This window comes from Bubalus bubalis, chromosome 5 (assembly GCF_019923935.1).
Source record: "Bubalus bubalis isolate 160015118507 breed Murrah chromosome 5, NDDB_SH_1, whole genome shotgun sequence".
Classification (NCBI taxonomy): Eukaryota; Metazoa; Chordata; class Mammalia; order Artiodactyla; family Bovidae; genus Bubalus; species Bubalus bubalis.
This window is the reverse complement of record NC_059161.1, coordinates 107,109,656-107,129,558: the sequence shown is the minus strand read 5'-3', so window position 1 is coordinate 107,129,558 and position 19,903 is coordinate 107,109,656. Positions and strand designations below refer to the sequence as shown.

Sequence of the window (19,903 nt, the reverse complement as noted above, 5' to 3'; positions counted from 1 at the left end):
AGTGTACTTTTCCCAAATAATCCTTACAATTCTTTATGTGCCTCAAAAAGATAGTGTTTCCCATATTAAAAGACTCATTTTGAAAGGGCAGCAAGAAAACACCAGAACAGGCCAAAAGAGTGAACTGAACATGTATATCCATGACATGGACCAACTGGCTAATGACACTTCAGGGAAGGCAAATGGCTACTTATTCTGTCTGCTGATGTCAGTCCTTTCCTGCCTGAGAAGATGATCAGGGAGGCAGAAGACGCCAACCAGACCGTGGTGGACTTCTTCTTCCTGGAGGGTCTGATGTACACAGCTGAACATTCTAGCCTCTTCTTTCTGCTCTTCCTCCTCATCTATAGCATCACCGTGACTGGGAATCTCCTCATTCTCATCACCGTGGGCTCTGACCCTCACCTCTGCTCCCCCATGTACCACTTCTTGGCGCACCTCTCCTTCCTAGATGCATGTCTGTCTACGGTGACAGTGCCCAAGGTCATGGCAGGCCTCCTCACTCCGGATGGAAAGGTGATCTCCTTTGAGGGCTGTGCTATCCAGCTTTACTGCTTCCACTTCCTGGCCAGCACCGAGTGCTTCCTGTACACAGTCATGGCCTACGACCGCTACCTGGCTATCTGCCGACCCCTGCACTACCTGGTGGCCATGAACAGGCGGATGTGCGCAGGGCTGGCTGGGATCACTTGGACCATGGGTGCGGTGCACTCCGCACTCCATACCTGCCTCACCTTCCGCTTGCTCTACTGTGGGCCTCGTCACATCGCCTACTTCTTCTGCGATATCCCGCCAGTGCTGAAGCTGGCCTGTGCAGACACCGCCATCAATGAGCTTGTCATGCTTGCCAACATTGGCATTGTGGCTGCAGGTTGCCTCATACTCATCGTCATCTCCTACATCTTCATCGCCGCAGCGGTGTTGCGCATTCAAACAGCGGAGGGCAGGAAGCGCGCCTTCTCCACTTGCACCTCCCACCTCACGGTGGTGCTCCTGTACTACCTGCCCCCGGTCTGCATCTACCTGCAGCCTCGCTCCAGTGGGGCAGCCGTCGGGACCCCTGCCGTCTTCTACACCATAGTCACTCCCATGCTCAACCCTTTCATTTACACCCTGCGGAACACAGAGGTGAAGCAGGCTTTGCGAAGACTTCTGGGCCAAGGCTCCAGAGACTCTCCAGCAGGCAACCTGCTCCGCTAACCTACACTGCGATTATCTTCATTTGCCCGCCAAGAAAGCGTCTATTTTCATGTCAAAATGGGAAAGGAGCATTATTCAAGTGGAAATCAGAAAAACTGAGTTTCAGCTCAGCCAAGAACTTTTTTCCCCTCCCTTCAGCCAACTGACTGGTGTCAATGTTTGTCACAAACTTTTCATCTTTAAAACCAAAGAGCTGGGAGATTTCCCTGGCGGTCCAGCAGTTAAGACTCCACTTCCACTGAAACGGATGCAGGTTCAGTCCCTGGTCGGGGAACGAAGATCTTGCCGTGCCTCCTGGCATGCAGAAAACTAAGGGGCTGGATCGGGTGATCCCCAGAAAATCTCTACCACCTAGGTTTTATGGCTCAGAGGTATGTGAAATGCTATTCACAGCCTCATTTATTTTAGCAAGTATATCTTTTTTTAACTATGAAATAATTGTGTTAAATATAACATATTTTAAAATGCTGATAACAAAAGTATAGTATAGACAATTAATGTTTGTCTATGTATCTCCAGTTTAAAAGAAGAAGCCACAGTTTTTAGGATGATAAAATACAACTATTAGGAGAAAAACAACTTGCCCAAGGTCACTTAGAAAGTGTCATTATCTTTATTTTCCCACTCCAGGTGGTTTATAACTAGTGATAGAAAGACATGGACCTTGACATCAGGTGGACCTCCCAGTACTCGAATCCTGATTCCACTTGTCATTTGATATAAAATCTTGTGCATATTTTATAATAACTTGCTGTTTCAGTGTGTTCTTCTAATATAGTAAGATTAAAATTAACTACTTGGTAGAATTTTATGCAGGCTAAATAATATATTTATGTTAAGTGCTCGCTGAAAAATGGATGTTCCCATTTCTTTCAAAGCAAAATGAAGAAGTCAAGAGTGCTTATTATACAAGCTAAGGTTTAAACTAAAAAAAAATGCAACTTAACAAAATTTATGGGGTGCAGCAAAAACAAAGATCAAAGTGAAATATTCAGCATTAAATGCATATGTTATTAATAGGAAAAGAAAAATATCTTACTAAGCTTCCAATTTAAGAAACTAGAGAAAGAAAAGTAATTGAAACCTAAAGGAAGCACAAGAAAATAAACAGCAAAAGCTAGATCAGAAATTAATGAAGTTATAAGTAGTAGAGAAAAAAATTTTTAATCAAAAGTTTATTCTTTGCAAAAATCAATAAAATTGATAACTCCTTAGCCAGGATAACCAAAGGAAGACAGAAATAACCAATATCAAAAATGAAAGGGATATTGTCACTACTGATGATACAGATATTAAAAGAAGATTATATATAACTCTTTCCCCACATATTTGATAATGTAAATGAAATGGACTACTTCATATAAAGATACAAAGTACCAAAACTCATGTAGGACAAATGGATAACCTGAAGAGTTCAATATCTCTTTTTAAAATTGAATTCATAATTAATAACCCTTCCAAAAAAATCATACCTAGGTGGTCTAATTATTAATTCTATCAAAACAGTTAAGGAATAAATAGTATCAATTATCTTCAGTCTCTTACAGAAAAGTGGAAGCAGAGGAACTACTTCTTAAATAATCCAGTGAGATCAGAATTATCCTAATTACTAAAGTCAGGTAAAGACATTAAAAAAAAGGAAAACCACAGACCAAATAACTCATGAATATAAGCATGAAAACTTCTGAACAAAATATAGGAAATCAAATCCAACATATATAAAAACATGTATATACCATGATCAAGTAGGATTTATTCCAGATATGTAAGACTAGTTCAACATGCAAAAATCAGTGTAACAGGATACAGAAGGAAAATCATAAAATCATGTATCAAGTGACTAAAAAGGCATTTAACAACACTGAAAACTGATTCACAAAAAAAAAAAAATTGATTCATGATAAAAACTCAGCAAACTAGGAATTAAGAGAGCCTACCTCTCTATATTTGATAAAGAACTTGATAAAGAACAGACACAGGAAAACTAAAAATAAAATGTCATAATTACTGGTGAAATAATGAGCTTTCCTGTTAATATCTGGTGGATCCATGACTGTATTTGTCAAACCCATAGTGATTTAGAGTACAGAGTGAAACGATGTGTGCAAATATACAAACTAATTTAGGAAACTGGAGATTCTAGAAAGGAATGCACAACATGGCAAACAACCTCTGTTACAGATATACACGGCAGCTCCACAGAAGGGGACAGTGACAAAAGATGCTGACCTAAGTAAAACAAATGTCAGCCGAAGGTTTAAAGAGAAAATTAAAGTTTCGTGAGCACTGTACTCTGGTTGACAAGGTGATTTCCCGCAAGGGTCAAAGTTAACAATTCTGAAACCACTATACAGGCATACTGAGATGGAACAAATCGGTAAACCAGTGGCTGATGGTGAGTCAGATGTCCCACCATGAGAATGGCAGAATAAACAAGCTAGGGGAGAAAGGATGTGGTAATGGATTATAGATGGAGTCATCAGTATGAAGTCATGTTTAACTTATTATAGCTAAAAATGATTACATATAAACATATTTATAGACAGGTATATACACATACATTTCCTCGTTCTCTCAGTTTAGAGGGCCTAAAAGCAAGAAGTATACCTAGTGCTCAGGTATGAAGTTTCTAGTAATGTTCTCCAATAATATAAACCAGGAAAGGAATTGGAGAAAGAAGGGTATAAGAAGAGACTGGAGCATCTTTGCTAGAAAGCAAAGAATCACTGAAGTACACACATACACACACACACACACAAAGATGGGATATGACAGAGAAACAGGAGCCAGTTGAAAGGGTTCTCAGTGGTCAAAACTGGAATAACTTCCACCAATATATTAAATGAAGTGGTAATGGATTATTATTTAAAATATAAAATAGCCATGAGTCCATAGTGATATAAATAAATAATTGAATGACTAAATAAGAGAAAGAAAAACATGCTTGGGCCTGGTGCACTGGGATGACCCAGAGGGATGGTATGGGGAGGGAGGAGGGAGAAGGGTTCAGGATGGGGAACACATGTATACCTGTGGCAGATTCATTTTGATATATGGCAAAACCAATACAATATTGTAAAGTTAAATAAAATAAAATTTAAAAAAAAAAAGAAAATAAAGACTAGTAAAAGCTGAAAAAAATAAATAAAATTAAAGTATTAAAAAAAAGAAAAACAGACAAATCCCTTTTGCAGAAGTGTGATGAAAATAGAAAAAAAGAAATAATAACAATAAGAGCAAAAATAAGTGAACAATATAAGAAAAAATAAATGAAAAATAAGTGAAAGGAACTCATCAGGCTCCTCCGTCCATGAAATTCTCCAGGCAAGAACACTGGAGTGGGTTGCCATTCCCTTCTCCAGGAAATCTTCCCAACCCAGGGATTGAACCTAGGTCTCCCACATTACAGGCAGATTCTTTACCATCTGAGCCACCAGGGAACCTCAATCAAAACTATACTGCAATATAAAAAAAATAGCATATATATAGACAAAATTATATGCTACAACCAAGTAAGGTTTATTTCAGGGATTCAAAGATGTTCATATTTGAAAAAATCAATAAATGTACTGTATCATATGAGTAGGCTAAAGAAGAAAAAATATATGATCATATCAGTTGAGACAAGAAATATCTAAAACCAACAGTAACTTATAATTTTTTAAAAAATTATCAAAAACTAGCAATAGAGGAAAATTTCCTCAACTTGAAAAATAATGTCTACAAAAACACTCCTGTGAACATTATACTTGATGGTGAAAGACTGAAAGCTTTCCCATTTTGACTGGGAATAAGACAAGAATATCCATGTATCACTTTTATTCATTATACAGAAAGCATTGTTTTTATGCATTCTACATAAAGCATTGCTCAAAGGAATAAAGCAAGAAAAGAAAATGGATTACATACAGGTCAGAAACAACGAAATGATACTGTCCTTAATTTCAGGTACCATAATTTTCTGCGAAAGAAAATCCCAATGCATCTATTTTAAAACTCTTAGATTTTCCAAAGAAAACACTGATTTTTATCCCTGTGTTTATTGCACTACTGTTTACAATTCTCAATATATGACAATAACCTAAGTGTCCACTGACAGATGACTGGGTGAAGAAGGTATGTATATACATATACATTCAATGGAATATTAGTCAGTTATAAAAAATAAAATCTTGCCATCATGACAACATGGATGGATCTAAAAGGTATTATGCTAAGTGAAATAAGTCACACAGAGAAGAACAAATACTGTATGATCTCATTTATATGGGGAATCTAATAAACAGGACAAATTAACAAAAAAACAGGAAACAGACAAGTAAATACAGAGAGGTGGTTGCCAGAAGGGGAAAGAGTGGGAGGGTTGATTAAAATACATGAAGTGGATTAAGAGGTACAAGCTTCCAGTTATAAAATAAGTGTCATGCACATATGGGCTTCCAAGATGGCTCAATGGTAAAGAATCTGCCTGTAGTAGAGCCTGAAGTCAGGCAGGTTGATTCCTCCAGTTCCATTCTTCTTTCTCAAGATTGCTTTGGCTATTCGAGATTTTTTGTATTTCCATACAAATTGTGAAATTATTTGTTCTAGCATACCAGAATATTGTAAATAAAAGCAAAAATAAACAAATGGGACCTAATTAACCTTAAAAGCTTCTGCACAACAAAGGAAACTATAAGCAAGGTGAAAAGACAGCCTTCAGAATGGGAGAAAATTATAGCAAATGAAGCAACTGACAAACAACTAATCTAAAAAATATACAAGCAACTCCTACAGCTCAACTCCAGAAAAATAAATGACCCAATCAAAAAATGGGCCAAAGAACTAAATAGACATTTCTCCAAAGAAGACATACAGATGGCTAACAAACACATGAAAAGATGCTAAACATCACTCATTATCAGAGAAATGCAAATTAAAACCACTATGAGGTACCATTTCACGCCAGTCAGAATGGCTGCAATCCAAAAGTCTATAAGCAGTAAATGCTAGAGAGGGTGTGGAGAAAAGGGAACCCTCTTACACTGTTGGTGGGAATGCAAACTAGTACAGCCACTATGGAGAACAGTGTGGAGATTCCTTAAAAAACTGGAAATAGAACTGCCTTATGATCCAGCCTTCTTCAATGGCACCCCACTCCAGTACTCTTGCCTGGAAAATCCCATAGACAGAAGGGCCTGGTGGGCTGCAGTCCATGGGGTGGCTAGGAGTCGGACACAACTGAGCAACTTCACTTTATTTTTTCACTTTCATGCACTGGAGAAGGAAATGGCAACCCACTCCAGTGTTCTTGCCTGGAGAATCCCAGGGATGGCGGAGCCTGGTGGGCTGCCATCTATGGAGTCGCACAGAGTCAGACACGACTGAAGTGACTTAGCAGTATGATCCAGCAATCCCGCTGCTGGGCATACACACTGAGGAAACCAGAATTGAAAGACACACGTGTACCCCAATGTTCATCTCAGCACTGTTTATAATAGCCAGGACATGGAAGCAACTAGATGTCCATCAGCAGGTGAATGGATAAGAAAGCTGTAGTACATATACACAATGGAATATTACTCAGTCATTAAAAAGAATACCTTTGAATCAGTTCTAATGAGGTGGATGAAACTGGAGCCTATTATACAGAGTGAAGTAAGCCAGAAATAAAAACACCAATACAGTATACTAATGCATATATATGGAATTTAGAAAAATGGTAACAATAACCCTGTATACGAGACAGCAAAAGAGACACTGATGTATAGAAAAGTCTTGTGGACTCTGTGGGAGAGGGAGAGGGTGGGATGATTTGGGAGAACGGCATTGAAACATGTATAATATCATATATGAAACAAGTCACCAGTCCAGGTTCGATGCATGATACTGGATGCTTGGGGCTGGTGCACTGGGACGACCCAGAGGGATGGTACAGGGAGGGAGGAGGGAGGAGGGTTCAGGATGGGGAACACGTGTATACTTGTGGTGGATTCATGTTGATGTATGGCAAAACCAATACAATATTGTAAAGTTAAAAAATAAAATTAAATTAAAAAAAAAAAAAAAAGAATCTGCCTGCCAATGCATGAGATGCAGCTTCGATCCCTGGGTGGGGAATATCCCCTGGAGGGGAATATCCCCTGGAGGTGGGCATGGCAACCCACTCCAGTATTCTTGCCTGGGGAATCCCATGGACAGAGGAGCCTACTGAGCTACAGTCCATAGGATCGCAAAGAGTTGAACATGACTGAAGCAACTTAGCAAGCATGGATGCAGGGAAGTATAAAATTTGTTCACGTACTCTAAATTAGGCAATAAACTGTGAATGAAACGTGAAGATATTTTACATTTTTCTTAATTTAGAATTTTGCCTTTGTCTGTGTTCAGATGCATTTTACTCACTAAAATCATTGTTCATGTGTCACTGATTTTTGAAAGTATATAGTAAATTCTGTATATTTTTTTAACTTTACATATTTGGAATCAAAAAAAAAAAAAACACCCAAGTCCTAGTCTCAGCTCTACCACTTATAAATTGCAATTTGGAACAAGCATGAACATCTCTGAGCCTCAGTTTCATCATCCCTGAGATGGGAACTTGGATCCCCTTCCCTGACTCCCTCACTGTCCTTCCCTGAGGAACACACAGCCTGACAGATGCAAAGGTGCAGAGAAAACTGCAACACGACCTCTAAGAACAATTGTGACATCCTGCAAGTTCTCTCTATTAATGTGTGAAGTGGGTCTACTGAACTTCATGGCACAGGGAGACTTCAAACAGCCCAGGTGATTCCACCAGCCTCCCACTCACTGAGCAAGAGGGTGTCTCTGCTTCAGAACATAAGACTTCTCCACTGAGTGAGCTTTAATGTTTAAAGGTGCTTCTTTTGTACACCAGACCCAGCATGTAAAGCAACAACTTCAGCTGGTGCCAGGCTGACTACACAGGGAAATGTCCCAGAGCTTGAGAGAAAAACCAATTGTGCCAGCTTTAGGGAAACACTGTGTATGTCCTCAATATGTATGTCAATTTACCAGAATCAAATTTCAATAAGAATTTTGAATACAAACAACTGATCTCACATTCAACCCATGGGTAGCCTGCAACTCCACTACATTTTAAAGAGAAAAACAGCCTCAATGACTTTCTCTCACTTGTGACATACAGCTCATTGTGCATATCACCAACAATGGATATTAAATGCATGTTTTGTTCATTGTAGTCACATAATCAAATGGGCGAATGAATCACCACCCATTTCCTCTTGCTAGATGCAACAAGTAGTTCCTGCTCAGCCTTGCCCCTCAGGCACTGGAGTAAAGAACCACTTAGCTGAACGAGCTTGCAAAGATTAAAAGTGGGTGTGTACCATGAATTGATGTTAGGCAGTGAACTCATAAAATACAAGACTTGAAGACATTGTGTGTGTTGGGGGCAAGGCCGTATAAAGAGAAGTATATAATGGGGTTCAGTAAAGTTGGAGGTTCAGGAATTATCAGAACCACTTTTACTTCTGGTTTCTTTAGCTCTTAATCACAGTGCACCTTCGTCATACTCATTCCAAACCTGATCCTGACAACAGAGAAAGTTCACATTAAACACATTCATGATGTCGTCAGGGAACGTTCTGGTCCCTAACTAGGAAGACCACTTTTGTTAAGCCTACAATATCAAAGCTTTTGGACTGAACTAGAAACAGCTCCATCCTGGTACACAGGCACAGGAGAATCCTATGACTTACCTGTGTGATTCTCAGCTGTGCCAACTTCAATAGAGTCATACTTTCCCTCATAACCCCTCTTATCCCATTTCAAAATTCTATGCTGTGTATATAAAATAACTGACTTGTTTCCTCACATGTATTCCTCCTTGTTAAAAGAAGTCCACATAGCTATATAGTACTTAAAGGCACTAACTAAAAAACTAAATTGCCTCTGTTAAAACGTAGCCACCCTTAACTTTTACAATCTTCTGTATCTGTTTTTCTGATTAATCATTTACAAAATAATCTAAAGGAATTAGACAATTTTTACGGAAGTATAATTACTGTAAAATGTTGTGTTCCTTTCTGCTATACAGTGAAGTGAATCAGCTATATGTATATATATTAATATATCTCCTCCTTCTTGAGCCTCCCTGCCACCCCACCCCAGCCCACCCAACCCCTATCCCACCCCTCTAGGTCATCTCAGAGCACCAAGCTGAGCTCCCTGTGCTACACAGCAGCCTTCCACTAGCTATCTATTTTACACATGGGGTATATATGTCAGTGCTATTCTCCAAATTCGTCCCACCCTCCCCATCCCCCACTGTGTCCACATGTTCACTCTACATTTGGATCTCTATTCCTGCCTAGCAAATAGGTTTCTCTGTACCATTTTTCTAGATTCCACATATATGTGTTAATATATGATAGTTGTTTTTCTTTTCTGACTTAACTTTACTCTGTATGACAGACTCTAGGTCCATCCACATCTCTACAAATGACCCAATCTCATTCATGTTTATGGCTGAGTAATATTCCATTGTATATATGTACCACATCTTCTTTATCCATTCCTCTGTCAATGAACATTTGGGTTGCTTCCATGTCCTGGCGATTATAAATAATGCTTCTGTGGTCATTGAGGTGCTTAGATATGCAGTCATGTCCAACTCTGAGACCCATGGACTATAGCCTACCAGGCTCCTCTGTCCATGGGATTTCCCCAGCAAGAACACTGGAGTGGGCTTCCATTTCCTTCTCTAGAGCATCTTCCCAATCCAGGGATCAAATCAGTGTCTCTTGCATCCCTTGCCTTGACATGTGGATTCTTTACCACTAGTGCCACCTGGGAAGTTCAAACATTAGGGTACATGCATCTTTTTTAATTACTGAAAGCTAATTTTAAAGATTTTGCTCTGAGATTGAAACGGGTTTCATTTGTATTTTGAATCTCATCAAATGAAAGATCAACCACCAGTTTTAACCCACTCTTTGAGTCACCTCAAATGCTAGTAAAATATATAACATATTGAACATAATCTGCAATGTCTGCAAAGGCTCCCAAATAGCAAGATATCGTTTGCCTATTGAGATATATTTTCCCTTCAATATGGAAAGTAATTTTATCAGAACAGTTACTAAAAGAAAAGCAAAATGAAAAAAAAAATCCAACCAAGATCAATTATTTCACATACATAGAACTAGTTAAGTGAAAACCAAACATACTAATATTGGATCAGGGGATGGGATAAGAATGGTCAGTAAAACTATGTCAAGAATTTAGCAATGTTGAACATCTAAAAACAAGCCAACAATCCAGCTATGCTAAATTTCAAAATATCTAAATATTGAATGTAGACTGGAAAACAGTAAAGTAGTAAATGTTACTACAGTTATTTTAGGACATGTTTAAATTGTCTCAACACATCATATTTTTGAGTGGTTTTCTTTTTCCTAATACCTCAAAAGAAAAAGACATCTTATTGAAAATTTAGTTTATTCCCCAAATATTTCTTTCAAATAGTCGTTGCTCCCACAGCTGAAATTTGAGGATTTTGTACTTTAAAATCCACATAAGAGTAGCATGTGGAAGCCAAGAAACAGGAATGTGTGTTCAACATTTTATAAGTACCAAATAAGCTAAAGGCTTTCCAGAGAAATCCTGTGACCTCCATAATATTTCTAGAGCCTTCTAGAAAGGAGAAGAAAATCATAGAAAGAGCTTTCTTTTCTCATAATTTTATTTTATATTCTTTCTTTCTAACTTGAGTTTTGATTATCAATCACTATGTTATCTCCTTAAGATACTGTCCTCTCTCTACCTGATTCCCAACAGATGTGGCCATAGCCATTGGTCTTCATCCTCCAAATTACTATTAATGTGTGGTCATTGTGTTTTAAAAGTTTTAATAAAAGCTTTATAGTGGAGAAGGAAATGGCAGCCCACACCAATATTCTTGCCAGGAAAATCCCATGGACAGAGGATCCTGGCAGGCTACAGTCCATGGGGTTGCAAAAGAGTCAGACGCAACTTAGCGACTAAACAATAACAAGTGATAGCTAGGACTCAATCCTGTTTAGCCAAGACTAGCTTCTGTCTCCAACTCTTAAATTAAAATTCTTTGCAGTGCCAACTTTCCTTCTTTGCCTCTAAAAGCTTTTGACTTTACTCCTGAGCTGGGACACTGTTTGGGCTGCTACCAGAATCTATTTGCCCCAGATTGCAATTTTTTATTCAAAATTAACTTTTTTTGCTTTTTTTTTTTTTTTTTAAAAAGCTTTATGGACAATGGAGGATAATTAAAGTACTCTTCAGATAAGGAAACAAATTCAGGACGAAGTGTGACTTCTAAATCTCATTGTCCATTCCCTACTGAAGGACCTCTTATTTATTGGCCTTGTGTGAGGTACCTCTTATTTACTGGCCTTTTTTATTAGACCATGGACTAATGACACATTCCTAAGAAATGTTTTATTTATTTCTTAGGAATGCCTATTCTCTGAATTATAAGATCCTGAAAATATTTCTTTTTTTTTTTTTTTTTTTTTTTGCAGAATAAGTCAGTTTTCAAAACAAATGTTTTCTCATATCTTATGTTTGCTGTGCTATGCTTAGTCTCTCAGTCATGTCCGACTCTTTGTGACCCCATGGACTGTAGCCTGCCAGGCTTCTCTGTTCATGGAGATTCTCTAGGCAAGAATACTGGAGTGGGTTGCCATGCTCTTCTCCAGGGAATCTTCCCAACCCAGGGATCAAACCCAGGTCTCCTGCATTGCAGTTGGATTCTTTACTGTGTGAGCCACCTGGGAAGCCTTACCTTATGTTTACTAAAATACAAATAAAATGAAGTAAACAGAAAGTATACCAGAAAGAGTAGTACATTTGAAATCAAAAGGCTAATAGTTTATTTCAGATTTTTTCATTAAAAAATTGTGTGACTATAAGTAAATCATTACACTTCTTGGAGTTTCAGTATTCAGTATTGTATTCTTGAAATAAATATATATTTAAAATCTGATGTGCTACTTTGAATATAGAAAATAAATATGAAATACTGGAGATAAACATGAAAGTAGCTTAATGACTAGTGTATACAGCTGCAAAGTGGAGTATCTTTGATAGTCTTTATGGAATCTCCTATAAGGGTGAAACAATGGCATTTGGAGAAACCACATGCCTGACCACTGTAAGGAGAAAGAAAAAGGTAGGACAGATTTTCTGATTCATGCTTCCAGTGACATAAATGTCATTTAAGAAAGTGCTACTTTATCGAACATTCAAAATCAATTACTTTAAAGACTTTAAAGTCACACTGCTGCTGCTGCTGCTGCATCACTTAAGTCGTGTCTGACTCTGTGCGACCCCATAGACGGCAGCCCACCAGGCTGCCCCGTCCAGGGGATTCTCCAGGCAAGAACACCGGAGTGGGTTGCCATTTCCTTCTCCAATAAAGTCACACTAGTGTTACTTTCGGAGAAGGCAATGGCACCCCACTCCAGTACTTTTGCCTAGAAAATCCCATGGACAGAGGAGCTTGGTGGGCTGCAGTCCATGGGGTTGCTAGAGTCAGACACGACTAAGCGACTTCACTTTCACTTTTCACTTTCCTGCATTGGAAAAGGAAATGGCAACCTACTCCAGTGTTCTTGCCTGGAGAATCCCAGGGACGGGGGAGCCTGGTGGGCTGCTGTCTCTGGGGTCGCACAGAGTCGGACATGACTAAAGTGACTTAGCAGCAGCAGTAGCAGTGTTACTTTATTGATCATTAGCAGAAACATTCATCTTTTTCCAAGTGAAAAAAAAAGTCCATAATAACAATAGGAAAAATAAATAGAAGAGAATTCTCTGGTGGTCCAGTGGTTAGGACTCTGAACTTCCACTGCAGGGGGCAAGGGTTCAATCCCTGGTTGGGGAACTAAAACCCCAAAAGCCATGCTTGGTGGCAAAAAAAAAAAAAAAGATGTTAGTTTATTTATGTTATTCTTAAATGGGAAACATGAAGAAAAGGAAAGGATATTGCTAAAGTAGTAATAAAAGAAAGATGATCTACTCTAAGAAACTGGAAACAACTTGAGGGAAGACTAAATTTCCTTCCCTATGATGAGAAATAAATAAGGTAAGAAGGCTGCCACTACAAATATTGTGAATAAACACACAAAATCTCTCCTATCCTATGACCTGGACACAGAAACTGATTCTAATCAATACTTTCTTCTCCTCAGGGTTTTTCTCAGAGCATTTTTAACATCTTTGTTCCTCAGACTGTAAATTAAGGGGTTCATCATGGGAACCACATTGGTATAAAAGACAGAAGAGATTTTTCCCTCATCCAAAGATCCAGTAGAAGATGATTTGAGATACACAAATGCCCCAGATCCAAAGAACAGAGAAACAGCAATGATGTGGGAACTGCAGGTGCTGAAGGCTCTGGACCTGCCCTCCGTGGACTTGATGTGGAGGATGCTGGACAGGATGAGACCATAAGAGACAAAGATGGTGAGACTGGGCACAATGATGTTGATGCATGCCATGATGAAAACTACTAGCTCAATGACATAGGTACTTGTGCAGGAGAGCTGAAGCAGAGGGTGGATGTCACAGAAATAATGGTTGATGGAGTTTGCATCACAGAAGGTCAGTCTCAGCATGCATCCAGTGTGAGCCATGGCACCAGAAAATGCCATCAAGTAGGAACCAAGCATAAGGCTGGAACACACTTTAGGGGACATGGCAGTATTATATAATAGTGGCTTACAGATGGCCACATAGCGGTCATAGGCCATTAATGTCAGCACATAGCATTCAGAAACAACAAAAAAACAGAAGAAGTAGAACTGAGTCATGCACCCCATGTAAGAGATAATATTCTCCTTCGATAAGAAATCTATCAGCATTTTGGGTGTAAATACTGAAGAGTAACAGAGGTCTGTGAAGGACAAGTTAAAGAGGAAAAAGTACATGGGGGTGTGTAGATGTGAATGTATCCCAATTAAGATTATCAAGCTCAAATTTCCTATCACAGTGACCATATACATTAATAGAAACAGGAAAAACAAGGGAACTTGGAGATCCAGTTGGTCTGTTAACCCCACCAGGATGAATGCAGTCGTGAAAGACCCATTCCCGGGAGCCATTCCTCCCTAAGAAAATCTGTGGACACAGGAGAGAATATTTACATTGGGGAACAGCTCAGTCCTTCTGACAATATCTCATCCTACAAGAGAGTGTACATACTGAGCATGTCTGACACTAGGCCAACCTGGGCCCATAGAATCTGCCTTTACCATGGGCTTTCCCTTTCTAGAGTCTTGATAAGCTAAATAAAACAAAGATCATAACAAACAGCCTACAGAGAGAAGGCAATGCTGCCATACAGATACATGCCTGCTAGAAAAACGAAGAGATAAGAGAGAGGGATCAAGTTAGAAAGTCCTTCTCTAACTTCACCTTTTCTTCATTCACTTGAGCCTTCTCATCAGCAAAATTGTAGGCAGAGACCCCAGCTACATGGTGCTGGCTTCTGGTGCAGATTAGATCTGGTGTGAGTTGGAACCAAGAAGGTTGTCTCTAACCAAAAACTAAGGGACCAAAGGCTAGAGGAGGTTTAGTTATTGCCCAAGTAGAAGAGTGAGAGTCTGTCCATAGAAAAGGAACTTACTGACTGAGATATTTCTGCACCTCCTAACCTCTGAACACTCTCTGATCCCTTCAATATAGTCTCCTAAGAGTTTCACTTGAATCTCATGACTGCACAAAATGGTGTGGGGAAGGGGAGACAGGAAAGTGGCAGATCTGATGTCAACAGAATTCAGACACTCACCCTTATGTGGCCAGAAACCTTAGAGTTCTCCCTTGGTGTTTGTCCTGGAAAGGCAGTGTCAGGTCTGAGGCTCTGGTTCATTTGATTCTAAAATGAAAAATCAGAGCAGCCAGACTTAATTTCAGATTATGCCCTGGAAATCTTTCTGAACTACATATATTAATTTCTAATTATGACTTTGAGTCTTCTCACTCAGCAAGGAAAATTTCACAGCGTTGTTATCAGGTTTGCCACTTGATAATAAACAGAAGATGGACTGTGAGCTTAATGATATAGTGCACTTGGTTATAAACAGGGTGGAAGCTTGCTCAGTCTCTCCCCAGGGATTAGATTCTATATGTAAAAAAGAAGTAAGGGAGTTACATTTACCATGTTCTCTATCTAAGTCCTTAGGGACTCAATGTTTTAATCCAGTTTACACATCACTCCAGGGATTGTACATCCCCAAGGCAGAGGCAAAAGTAAGCTCCCATATTACTACCGTCATCACCTTAGAAAAATCTATTGTACAGGTTCTTTCTCTGTGTCTTCCCAGATCCTAAGAGGAAATTTTCCAGAGTCTACCTAGGGGTTTCTTCACATCTTTACTTGAAATTTTACAAACCCTCTAGTAATTCACTTCACTTGTTGTCTCTCATGGATTATCTCAAAAAGAAAATGCTAAATGCCTTTCTCCCTACTAAATTTTTTACATTTTAAACACCTACTGGAAATATCTACCTAAGATTCCAGCTGGGTCCTTAAATATATTATTTCATTAACTGAGGTCATGAATCATTTCTCATAGTAGAAAAGAGTGGGGACTATAGAGTTAGAGGGTATGAGTTTGAGGCCTACCCCCATGCTTACTAACTTGGACACGTTGATTAACTCTCCATGCCTCAGGTTCATAATTCCTAAAATATTGATGATAATAATAACATCTCCTTCATTGGGTTATCTTGATGATTAAATGAAAAAAAATACAAAAAAAAATGGTTAGAACAGTAACCTGGCATGTAGTATACAGTCAAATAATGCCAGCCGTCTCCATATATGTTCTCCAAACTTTCTGTAAATCCTCCATCATAACACTCACCATTTTTCTCTTTAATTCCTGTGTATCCTTATAAATTATAAATGAGGACTAACATCTCTTCTGTCTTATTTACCACTTCTCTTGTGCTGCTGTGAATAGTGCAGGGACTTCCCTTGTGGCTCAGCTGGTAAAGAATACACCTGCAATGTGGGAGACCTGGGTTCGATCCCTGGGTTGGGAAGATCCCCTGGAGAAGGGAATGGCTACCCACTCCGGTATTCTGGCCTGGAGAATTCCATGGACTGTGTAGTCCATGGGGGTGACAAAGAGTTGGACACAACTGAGCGACTTTAACTCACACAGTAGGCACTGCATAAATAACTCTGTAAGTTACATTGTTCTCTGGTGAAAGCCTTCCGAGTGTTTCTCACGTTTCTCACATGCTCAGCATTAGGGTCGACAGCCACACTGACTTCCATCCTTTTCCCTTAGCCACCACACAAGTTCAGGTACTTTTGAGGTTTTTATTGAACTATATGCTGAAATGTAATGATTCCAGTAACAATTCTAGCTTTTCTCACATACTCCCTCTAATTTGGACATATACACAACTGGAGGATAAGTTCTGGAAGCACACAACTCTCCCTTCCTTCTTTATTTTATTTTTTTTTAATTTTTTTTTTTCAAAAGGCAGGTCGTCAGCCCTCTGCTGATGGCAGGGCTGGTGACTCTGTCAGCCACACCAATAAGCGCGTCAGTCACGGGCTGTCTTGAATAATACATTACAGGTTGTCCTCCACTCCTGTTAAGTCCACAGAGCAGAAGCCACGGTTTACAGCCCTTCCTCCCCACCCCATGCTTTTTTGCACTACATGAACTTATTCCAATGTGAAGACTAAGTATAAATGTGTTGACTGGTTTCTGCCAAGAGGCCCCCAAACTTCAAAGACAAAGTGAACCCCTGCAAGTCCAGGGACCAGACAAGGTCTAAGCTCTTAAGGGAATGGCAGGAGAAAAAAAACTAGTGCGTGAAAGCTCCAGGGTTTGGAAGGGACGGCTGGGCCCTTCAAACACGGGGACAGGTCTTTCAGAGACTCCTCTCCCTGCAGTATCGATGACCAGGGCACAGGCAGCCCATAATCACTTTCGATGCAGGAGTCCCTTCCTTCTTTAAAAGTATCAGTGACCTTCAGTTACCCCAGGACACCTGAATCATTGTAGTAAAACTATATAGCAGCATTGTAGTAAAAATATAAGTAACTATGAATACTGGGCATATACCCTTTGAAAATCTAACTGAAAGAGACACATGTACCCCAATGTTCATGACAGCACTTTTTACAGTAGCTAGGACGTGGAAGTAACCTAGATGCCCATCGACAGATGAATGGATACAGAAATAGTGGTACGTTTATATACAATAGAATATTACTCAGCTATAAAAAAAAAAAAGAATGCATTTGAGTCAGTCTTAATAAAGTGGATGAACCTAGAGCCTGTTATACAGAGTGAAGTAAGTTAGAAAGAGAAAGACAAATATTGTGCATTAACACATCATATGGAATCTAGAAAGATGGTACTGATGAACCTCTTTTCATGGCAGCAGTGGAGATGCAGACATGAGAACAGCCTTGTTGACACAGTAGGGGAAGGAGAGGGTGGGACAAATTGAGAGAAACATGGAAATATACACATTACCGTATGCAGAATAGATATATTTTACATAAAATAAAACATTACCTTTTTCATTCCTGACTTCTATAAATGGTTATCTGAGTTTTTTTGTCCTTGAACTGAGATCAAAAAACAATCTCCCTTTACCATGTTCTCTTAAGACTAAATTGAGAAGATAGAGACAATAGTGAGAAGTATTTTCCTAGTCTTCTTTTCTGAGAAACAAAGGAATCTACCAGACAAAATCCTCTCCAGCACTTTCAACAGAGGTTTATTAAATAAATGAGTAACTTACTGAATCTGAAGTCCACAAAGTCCAAATGTCCTTGACAAAGCTTCACAGGAGTTCTGGACATACCTTAGTCAAAAATCTCACAACCTTACTGTTTCTGGATTCATCACCATTCACTTTTTTCTACTTAAAACCTTATAATCTCTGAAAATAAGCTGGAGCATGACAGAATGAATTATAGGGTTGGACTTTTTGTCCAACCCAGTACTTTCCTAACTTTCTATGAAAGGATGAATGCCTGATTCTCCTCTTCTTTATACTGTCTTTTCTTATAAAGTGGTTTTCATAAAAAAACTTTGCTGCTCTTTTTATTTAAATCACCTGCTTTTTTATTTTAATTCTTTTCTCCATATCATCATACATTGTGTGCCCTTACTAAAATTTGACATCAACAGCTAACACAATTTCTATTCAGAACACCCTTTTCCTAATAGTCTTACTCAGTGCAACTTGGACATCTTTATTCCTCAGACTGTAGATGAAAGGATTCACCATTGGCCCCACAATGGTGTAAAAGACTGTGGACACTTTATCTTCATCCAGAGACCCAGCAGGAAAAGGCTTGAGATACATGAATGTTGCTGATCCAAAGAAAAGAGAAACCGCAATTATGTGGGAGCTGCAGGTACTGAAGGCTTTGGACCTGCCCTCTGCAGAACGGATGTGGAGGATGTTGGAGAGGATCAAGGTGTAAGAAACGGAGACGGTGACACTGGGCACTATGACATTGACACCCACCACGATGAAAACCACCAGCTCATTGATGGAGGTGCTTGTGCAGGAGAGCTGGAGGAGAGGAGGGATGTCACACATGTAGTGATTGATGATGTTTCCATCGCAGAAGGAGAGTCGCAGCATGCACCCAGTGTGGGCCATGGCACCCCCAAGCCCCATCGCATATACACCCACTGTCAGCATGAGGCAGACCTGATGGGACATGGAGAACTTGTACAGCAGGGGCTTACAGATGGCCACGTATCGGTCATAGGCCATTGATGTCAAAATAAAGCACTCATCAATAACAAAGAAGGAGAAGAAGCAGAGCTGAGTCATGCACTCTGCATAAGAGATGATGTTCTGGCTTACAAAACTCATCAGCATTTTAGGGATAATGACAGAGGAGTTGCAGAGATCAATGAAGGAAAGGTTGAAGAGAAAGTAGTACATGGGAGTGTGCAGGTGAGGGTTCAGACCAATAAGAATAATCAAGCCAACGTTCCCCACCACAGTGACCGCATAAACTGCTAAGAAAATGAAAAAGAGAGGCAGCTGGAGTCCTGGCTGCTGTGTTAAACCCAGCAGGATAAACTCAGTCACTGAAGATTCGTTCCCTGGGGCCATTCTTCCCTAGGACATACCTGTGGGAACAGGACAGAGGGTAACATTAAAATGAGTACCCTGCTCTCTCCACCCAGTCCCACTCTAATGAGGCTGAGACCCAGAATGTGAGAATGAACCCCAGCCCACCCCTCTGTGTCTTTTTTTTTCTTCTTCTTCTTTGTATAAAGGCTGAGGGAATTTTTAAAGATGTGTATTAAAAACACTAACGGGCAAGTTCTACAGGGTAAGATTCAGTGACCCTTAGCCTCATGACAACAGCATCTCTGCTCTACTTCTGCTCTGACAGCTTACCAGACCCAATGATCAGTGGTCATCTCAGCAGAAGGAAAGCTGTCATTTCAGGGGATCCTTGGCTTCCACAGATGAGGTTTGGAAGATGAGTAACTGGACAGATAAGATTCAACACTCACCCTTCTGCACAGAAACTTCAGTGTTGGGACTTGCTAACTCTGCTTCCTTATTCTCAAGTGGTTCTGATGAATTTTAGAGATGAACAGCCCAGAACAGGGATTCGTCTTCTTTGCTGTTGTTTTTGTTTTGAGTGCGTTTTGGACTGAGAGAGTCAGAGCACAGACCTCAGTACACCAGG

The 19,903-nt window shown here is 39.6% G+C and overlaps 2 protein-coding genes, 1 non-coding gene and 1 pseudogene across 3 annotated transcripts; 1 reads left to right on the top strand and 3 right to left on the bottom strand.

Annotated features, from left to right (window-relative positions):
* Positions 1–231: 231 nt before the first annotated feature.
* Positions 232–1,200, top strand: LOC102405158 (olfactory receptor 10S1). Its single transcript, XM_006056101.4, has one exon. The coding sequence runs from the start codon at positions 232–234 to the stop codon at positions 1,198–1,200; it is 969 nt and encodes a 322-aa protein (XP_006056163.4).
* Positions 1,201–13,314: 12,114 nt separating this feature from the next.
* On the bottom strand, positions 13,315–14,303 carry LOC102405490 (olfactory receptor 8B3-like). The gene has a single exon (XM_006056102.4). It carries the CDS (start codon positions 14,301–14,303, stop codon positions 13,371–13,373), a length of 933 nt encoding a protein of 310 aa, XP_006056164.4. The 3' UTR covers positions 13,315–13,370.
* A 2,729-nt stretch (positions 14,304–17,032) lies between these two features.
* LOC112585298 lies at positions 17,033–17,164 on the bottom strand. The gene has a single exon (XR_003109772.1). It is a non-coding gene; the product is annotated as a small nucleolar RNA SNORA71 (small nucleolar RNA).
* Positions 17,165–18,320: 1,156 nt separating this feature from the next.
* On the bottom strand, positions 18,321–19,329 carry LOC102408076 (annotated as a pseudogene).
* Positions 19,330–19,903: the final 574 nt, after the last annotated feature.